This window comes from Myxocyprinus asiaticus, chromosome 16 (assembly GCF_019703515.2).
Source record: "Myxocyprinus asiaticus isolate MX2 ecotype Aquarium Trade chromosome 16, UBuf_Myxa_2, whole genome shotgun sequence".
NCBI lineage: Eukaryota > Metazoa > Chordata > Actinopteri > Cypriniformes > Catostomidae > Myxocyprinus > Myxocyprinus asiaticus.
In genome coordinates this window covers 29,967,793-29,976,049 of record NC_059359.1, presented here as the reverse complement: position 1 = coordinate 29,976,049, position 8,257 = coordinate 29,967,793, and the positions used below count along the sequence as shown (strand labels likewise).

The window sequence follows — 8,257 nt, the reverse complement described above, 5'->3', positions numbered from 1 at the left end:
TGTAACAATGAACAAGAAGGAAATATAAACATTATTTTGAATTTGTTGAGTAGAAAAGTGTTTTCGAAAGTAACTTAGACTTAGAAAGTAAAATCAATTCTGATGGGCGTCTCCAAACGCGCACATGTGTTTTAAATTAGGCGCGGTGTGGGCGGGGCTCGCCCTTCATCTCGAATTATCATTGGTCCATTGATTTGACAGGGGAAAGAGAGGGCGGAGTGTGTCGAAGAAGGGGTGTGCGCGCTTGCGAATCAAGTGTGATAACTGGCCCAAATTTTCTATTCAACCCACCACAAGATAAAACGTTTCGAAGACGTACTTTGATGAATGTCCGAGACGGGAAGAAAAAGAAGGAGGTTGACATTGTAATTTAGTCTTGCCAACGGTGTAAGCCAGAGAGACCAATAGAAAGGCAGAGAAAGATCACATTTTGACTTTATAAGTGAGAACTATCAAAGTTGCAGGTGAACTGTAGGGTGTCGGGTTGAAGGACTACCACATTGCCACACATATACCTTAACAAGAGCGAGAGAACGCACGATGGATCGCAAAATTCCCGATTTTGCTGGCACTTGGAAAATGAAAAGTTCCGAGAACTTCGAGGAGCTTCTCAAAGCATTGGGTAAGTCTTATAAATGATGCTGCTGACGCGCGCGCATGGAGAGTGCGCAAATTGTGACTTATCAGATCTAAATGCGCTGGCTTTGCGCCACAGACCGTCAAAGTCATCATCTCTATTTTGTGTGTGTTGGACATAGAAAAGAGAAGGGACTGCAAAACATTGCGCACGCAGCAGATAAACCCGCTTTCAATTTCTGCGTGCGTAATTTGCTAAAGTGTGTGTCGGTCTGTCAGTACACCAGCTCTCGTTCTCAACCAAATGGGAAATTCTTGTTGAAATATTTACCATTATTCACGCCAGAATGACCGGAGCTTGTCTGTGGGTTGCCGCGCTGTGACTGACGTCCCAGTTAATGAGGGCACCTCTGCCACCCAAACACCCCTCTTCAACAGTCTGTGTCGAACAAAAGAAGCAAATTCCCTGAGAAGGGAGAGTGGGTAAGAAGAATGATGAAATGAAGCAGACAGGTTAAAGAAGCCAGAGAGGGAGCACAATAGAGAAGCGTGTGTGTGTGTCCCTGCTGTTTCTGACATGGTAGTGTGGGAACGTGATGTATTATATGAATACCCCAAGGTGCAGGAGACAAGATCTGTAGTCACATAAACCCTTCGGAGGACAGATGTCCTCATAAAAACTAAGGGGGAGTGCCTGTATGTGATGAATGTACATGATTGACAGTCAGATTGATTGAGGAACGAGCTTTCAGACTTGCCTTAATGTTTTCTACACAGATGCATAAACATTTATACAGTACATGCATGCTCTTAAAAGTATGTGACTCTTTCTTGTACATGCTTATGCATAAAAATGCTTTTGTCTCATAAATATTTCTGTGCACAGATGGGCTCAACCTGTCACCACACCCTTGTCAAACCTCCTCCTCCATCTCCCATCCTCTTCTCCATCCCTCTATTCTGAAATGCTTCCTGTGACCTTTGACCTACGACACTGACCCTGACATCCATGTGTGCCAGAACATCTTTTCTGAGTTAGTTATGGGGTCTGGGGCAGGTCTTGATCTGACAGGAGGATTAAATGTCCTTAACTGATGACTTTAACAAAGAGACATTTTTTATGTGTGAATGTGTTTAAATAGATTTAAATGTCTTCTCGTGTTTATCTTACTTTTAGTGTTGGGATTCTGTATGTGCTAGTGGTTAACGTCCTCCTTTGTGAGAAAAAGTAATCTGAGTAATTGTTCATTGTTAATTTGTTTGCGTGTCTCTGCCTGTATGTGCGTCCACATTTTGGCCTCCCTCTTGTCTGCCTTCATGTGTATATATTTACCCTTGGTGACAGGTGGGAATGTGTGTTAGGTGAGTAGTGTGAAATTCTACTCGACACACACACACACACACACACACACACACACACACACACATACATGTTTGTGCAGCTATCCTTATGAGGACTCTCCATAGACATAATGATTTTTATACTGTATGAACCATAGATATCCCCTAACCCTACCCCTAAACCTAACCCTCACAAAAAACTTGTTTAGTATGTTTTTTAAGCGATCTGAATTATGGGGACACTAAAAATGTCTACATCTCTCTCTCTCTCACACACACACACACACACACACACACAGAAAGAAAGAGGCTGTCCTCTATATATTGAGCTGTCTTTTTCCACACTTAACTACTCTTCTTATCTCTCTGTTGCTGTTCATGCCCTTTTTTCTTCTCTTGTCAGTACTCTTGTCTTCCTTCAACATGCTTTCTTTCATTGTTTCCTCTGCCCTTCCCTACTTCCACACTGTACTCTATCCATTTCCTGTCAGGAAGGTTTAATAGATTACAGCATCCCCTGTGACTGATTGAATAACTTCCCCCTGTCAGTGCATTCAAACACCCTGCCACCCACCCACACACAGATAGAGAGACCTTAGAAGCTGTGAGGACTTCTCATAAATGCGATAGTTTTCATACTAAAATAATAATATTCACTCTTCCCCTAATCCTAAATTTAACTGAAACCTGTTGAATATTCCAAGTTCAATACAAGTTAAGCTCAATTGACAGCATTTGTGCCATAATATTGATTATTACAAAAAATATTTTTGACTTGTTTTTCGTTTAAAAAAAATGATTTTAGTGTGATAAAACATGCAAAACATGATTTGAAAAAAACATTTCAAATGTCCTCACAAGTTGGTTTTTGTTTTAATATGTTTGTTAGGACTTTTTCAATTATCCAAAGCTGTAATTAGTCTGTCTGTGAGAAACTAAAAATCAAATATTGGTGGAATATGCCATATATCAGTAGTTATTTATTTCTGAGCCAAGCATTTTAGTGTATGTACAGTACTGCGCAAAAGTCTTTGACACATTAGATGTTTCACAAACACATTTGTCTTGTGATGGTTATTTATATCTTCAGCTTTAGTGTGTCAATAGGAAATATACATTTTAGACACCGAAACATTCCTTTTGCAAATAGAATAGAATAGAAGAACAGAGAGCCCTGCAACAGATGGCATGGTCCCCACAGAGCCCCCCACTGAATATTGAGTCAGTCAGAGATTACATATAGAGACAGAAGCAATTGAGACAGCCTAAATAGATAGAAGAACTGTGGTGAATTCTCCAAGAAGCTTGGAACATCCTATCTGCCAACAACCAAGAAAAACTGTGTCCAGGTGTACCTAGGAGAATTGGGGCTGTTTTGAAGGTGAAGTTGATCACACCAAATATTGATTTAGTTTTTTTTTTTAGTTTTTTACCCAATTTGGAATGCCCAATTCCCAGTGTGCTTTTAAGTCCTCGAGGTGGTGTAGTGATTCGCCTCAATCCGGTGGCGGAGGATGAATCCCAGTTGCCTCCACGTCTGAGACCATCAACCTGCGCATCTTGTCACGTGGCTTGTTGAGCGCGTTGCCACGGAGACATAGCATGTTTGGAGGCTTCACACCATCCACCGCGGCATCTGCGCTCAACTCACCACGCGCCCCACCGAGAACGAACCACATTATAGCGACCACGAGGAGGTTACCCCTTGTGACTCTACCCACCCTAGAAACTGGTCCAATTTGGTTGCTTAAGAGACCTGGCTGGAGTCACTCAGCACAGCCTGGGATTCAAGATTTAGCTTTTTTTAATGTTTACTTGGCTTTGTATGACATTAATTGATAAGTGAAAACCATTTTTTTTTGAAGATACCTTCACTGTGCAACATTTTTCACAAGTGCCTAAAATTTTGCACAAGGCTTAGTATGTATTGGATAAAGATGTTTATTATTTCAAACCATAGAGAGACTATACACTATACTGATAGCATGTGTGTATTACTGTGTCTTTTATTATTCTGGCAGCTCCAGTTTGTCAGATGGGTTAACCTCTGTGGGATTAAATCTGGTGATGTCATCAGACAGTGCCGGCAGAGAGCACAGATGTGTGGAACACAGCCAGCCTTAATATCACTCACTCCCCTGATCTGTCCAAACACTGGACACAGGGCTTATAAATAAAAGAGTCCCTGTCTTTAAACTCTTTGAATCAGGAATTCCCCTAAACCTCAATGGATGCTGGTGTAACGCAGTACTCAATCATCATCTTACTTTGCTTTAGAAGATCATTCTGAGCAGTATTGTGACTGTATGTTCATGTGTGTTTTGTCAGGTGTGAACGTGATGCTGCGTAAGATTGCGGTTGCAGCAGCATCGAAGCCATCTGTTGAGATTACGCAGGAGGGAGAGACACTGTCAATCAAAACCTCCACCTCTGTTAGGATCACCCATGTAACCTTCACTGTAGGACAGGAGTTTAATGAGGCCACTGTGGATGGACGACCTTGCACGGTATACACACACAGAAAACATTTTATTCATCCTACATTTCTGTCTGTCTTTGGGTAGTGAGTTGACATGTCCTGTGGTGTGACATGATAAATTCATGCTACTTCTTTTATAATTATTATACATGCAGTTTTATAACTCAAAATAACTGAGAGACTACATGGAATATTTGTACTTTTACAAATTAATTTGTTGCACTGCATGACCATTTAAAATGAACTAGTTACAGCAAAAACATGACCTAAAATATAAATTTTCCCTTATATATTCTTACAAAATTTAAAGGTATAGTTCACCCAAATTTTAATCCTGTCATTATTCACCCACACTCATGTCATTACAAACCTATATGACTTTCTTTCTTCTGTGGAACACAAAAAGAGATATTAGGCAGAACAACAACCTCTGTCAAAATTCACTTTACAATTGTGTGGGAAAAAGATGCAGTGAAAGTGAATGGTCTCCTTTTTTGTTTCACAGAAAAAAGAAAAGCATACAGGTTTGAAACAACATGAGGACAAGTGAATGATGACATAATTTTTGGTTGAACTATCCTTTTAATAAAAAATACTGTTGATCAAACAAGTCCAAGGACGCTTTATGTATCAACTACCCCTGTGTTTTCCTTTTTTCAAAACTTTCTAAAACCTGTGAGGTGTGTTTGTGCGTGTGTGTGTGTGTGTGTGCGCGCGGGTTTGGGTGGTTTACGAGAAAAATGTTTTAGGTTACAAACTGGTAATTACAAGGGCATTATGATATAAATGTTGTTTATGAGGACATTTCTAGTGTCCCCATAATTTAAATCCCTCAAAAAACATACTAAACGATGTTTTATTGAAAATATAAAAATGCAGAAAGTTTTTTGTGAGGGTTAGGTTTAGGGGTAGGGTTAGGGTTAGGGGATAGAATCTATAGTTCGTACAGTATAAAAATCATTATGTCTATGGAGAGTCTTCATAAGGATAGCTGCACCAACATGTATGTGTGTGTGTGTGTGTGTGTGTGTGTGTGTGCGCGTAAGCAATCCTGATCTCTGATGTGGACTTGATCATACCCTACATCTCAGAGGAACTATCAAACTGGATACACACCCATTCCTTTACCTCCATCTCTGTAACTCACATTGTCATGGGCACGGATCTGTTCCTCACTCTTTCCTTCTCCTTCACAGTCACACGCTTAAAAAGAGCAAAGAAAAGACTCGTATGTGCTCCAAATAAATATAAATTTTGAAAAATGCATGCTCTTTTTCTGCCTTCACATATTTGTCTGTCTCTGTCTCTCTTAGAGCTTTCCTCGCTGGGAAACAGACAGCAAGATTAGTTGTGAGCAGACTTTGCAAAAAGGTGAGGGTCCAAAAACCTCATGGACAAGGGAGATAACCAACGACGGTGAACTGATACTGGTAAGACATTCCAATTTTTTGAAAAGTTATTTATTCCAACTATTATGTGTTGTTTATGTAAAATCAGCCTTGTTAAGTTAAATTACAACAGCATAACTCTTTGATCATATTCTTCCTGTTAATAGTCTTTTTCCTGCTTTTTTTGGCAGACCATGACCGCAGACGATGTTGTATGCACAAGAGTTTATGTCAGAGAGTGAATGTATGAGGAAAAAGGAAGAATGTCGTACAGATCACTCACTCTCCTCTTCAACCACAATGACTGTGATTTTATATCATCAATTACCTTTATCCATAATCTCTTCTTTTGTGCTTTTTTGGTTGACAGTGTATTTGAATAATACATTAGAGAGCCATGTAAATTAATAATTTCATTTCACTCCTGTTGTAAAGAAAGCAAGTTTGAGGCAAAGGTTTTTATTATTATTATTGGGCCCTGATGGGTTAGTTAAAGGGATGGTTCACCCAGAAATAAAAATTATTTCATCACACAAAAGAAGAATGTATCTTCTCTATAAATCCATACAATGAAGCACATAATGGCAGCATAAAATTAATCCATATGACTCCAGTGGTTTAATCCATGTCTTCTGAAGCGATATGATAAGTTTGGGTGAGAAAAAGATCAATATTTAAGTCCTTTTTTATTATATATCTCCACTTTCACTTTCACATACTTCTTTTGTTTTTGTCAATTCACATTATTTGTGCATATCGCCACCTACTGGTAGAATTTAAAAGTAAATCAATGAACAACTAACCTCGCTCACCTGAGAAGTAATTGACAAGTGTGTCGGACACAAGCTGTAGCAAAGTCAATGAAATGGAAATAAATCCTGCACACTCTCCTGGCTTGCAAAGAGTATCAAAATGTATTAAGCAACGTTTCGGTCACTCCACCTTAATGCCTGACAAAGGTCGAGTGACCGAAACGTTGCTTGATAAATTTTGATACTCTTTGGAAGCCAGGATAGTGTGCGGAATTGTTTTCCATTTCATATACATTTTTAAGTCCTTTTTTTACTATAAATTCTATGTTTTTAACCCACACCTATCATATCATTTCTGAAGACATGGATTTAACCACTGGAGTTGTATGGATTACTTTTATGCTGCCTTTATGTGCTTTTTGGACCTTCAAAATGTTGGTACCCATTCACATGCATTGCATGGACCTACAGGGTTTAAATATTCTTCTAAAAAAATTTGTTTGTGTTCAGCAGAAGAAAGAAAGTCATACACATCTGGGATGGCATGAGGGAGAGTAAATGATGAGAGAATTTTCATTTTTGGGTGAACTATTCCTTTAACAAATAAATCAGTTCAAAAGCACTTTTAAGGGTTGGTCTTCAAATAGATTGGCTCTTAATTCAGGATCAGAGCTAAATCTAATGCCTGGAAGCCTGCCTTTGGGAAGCCAGTGTCATAATCACAGTAACCCACTGAAAAATGTATTTTAAAATAGCAGTAAGTGTGAGTCTGACTATGTGTGAAATGCAGTCTTAAAACCTTTTGTATGTAGTTTGGTCAGTGAGTCTTTTTTTTTTTTTTCTTTACTCTTATCAATTGTGATTATATATCTCAAACCCCTTCCCTCCCTTTCCATCTCTAAGGTTTTGTATATATTTTACTAAAACCTGAATCTCAGGTTTCAGAATCTCTTTTCATTTTGTCTTTTATATAAACAAATTCAGACGTCATTACTCAAATCTGTGCATGAACAATAAAGATTACTGCCAAGTCTGTGTGTTTTTATCTCTATCATTCAAAAGCATCTATCCACACAAAATGTACTGGTGGTTGCATGATGTCAATGGAATGAATGTCAGTTGATTTTATATTTAAAGGTGAAGTGTGTACTTGCAGCACCAAATGGATTTAGCAAAAAAAAAAAAAAAAAAGGATTGTTTACAAAGAGGTTTCTTGACACTTATTTTTGTTTGCTATTGGTCAGCCAAAAAACTGATTGTAGCACCCCAAACCCACACCATCAGTTGAGCCAGTGTTGATGTGTCAGGCTGGTCAGAATGCACATTAAACAGCAATGTTTTGATAGAGCCACTGAGTCACAGTGTTTACACTTTCTGGGGAAATCAGCCTACAAAAGGCTTACTTATAGTTGTCTCTGCATATTACTATGGGAGAACATATTTAAACATAAAAAATGACACTCATCACCTTTAAATATTATTTGAAATTGCCCTGACCTTTTAAACAAACCCACCCTCCTGCCACTTCTCTCCCTCTCACTTTTCTTATACAGGCACACTGGTGGGTTCACGTCTTATTTTAGTATTTCTGTCAGCTGCCTGTAACTATAATAACTTGTCTGCCCCTCTCCACCCCTCTATCTCCCTCTCTCACCCTTTTCCCATCACCAGGTCAGAATGTACTAATCACTATTCAAATGAGTTGAATGTAAATGTATTTG

At 38.8% G+C, this 8,257-nt stretch overlaps 1 protein-coding gene across 1 annotated transcript; it reads left to right on the top strand.

Moving 5' to 3' along the window:
- The first annotated feature begins 281 nt into the window (after positions 1 to 281).
- LOC127453580 (cellular retinoic acid-binding protein 2-like) lies at positions 282 to 7,569 on the top strand. Its single transcript, XM_051720046.1, has 4 exons — positions 282 to 622; positions 4,246 to 4,424; positions 5,710 to 5,826; positions 5,976 to 7,569. The coding sequence occupies exons 1-4, from the start codon at positions 541 to 543 to the stop codon at positions 6,024 to 6,026; spliced, it is 429 nt and encodes a 142-aa protein (XP_051576006.1). The 5' UTR covers positions 282 to 540; the 3' UTR covers positions 6,027 to 7,569.
- Positions 7,570 to 8,257: the final 688 nt, after the last annotated feature.

Coding starts and splice junctions, on each gene's coding strand:
- LOC127453580 (XM_051720046.1), top strand. CDS start 541: ATGGATCGCAAAATTCCCGATTTTGCTGGCACTTGGAAAATGAAAAGT. Junction 623..4,245: donor GGAGCTTCTCAAAGCATTGG/GTAAGTCTTATA, acceptor GTGTTTTGTCAG/GTGTGAACGTGATGCTGCGT. Junction 5,827..5,975: donor ACGACGGTGAACTGATACTG/GTAAGACATTCC, acceptor TTTTTTTGGCAG/ACCATGACCGCAGACGATGT.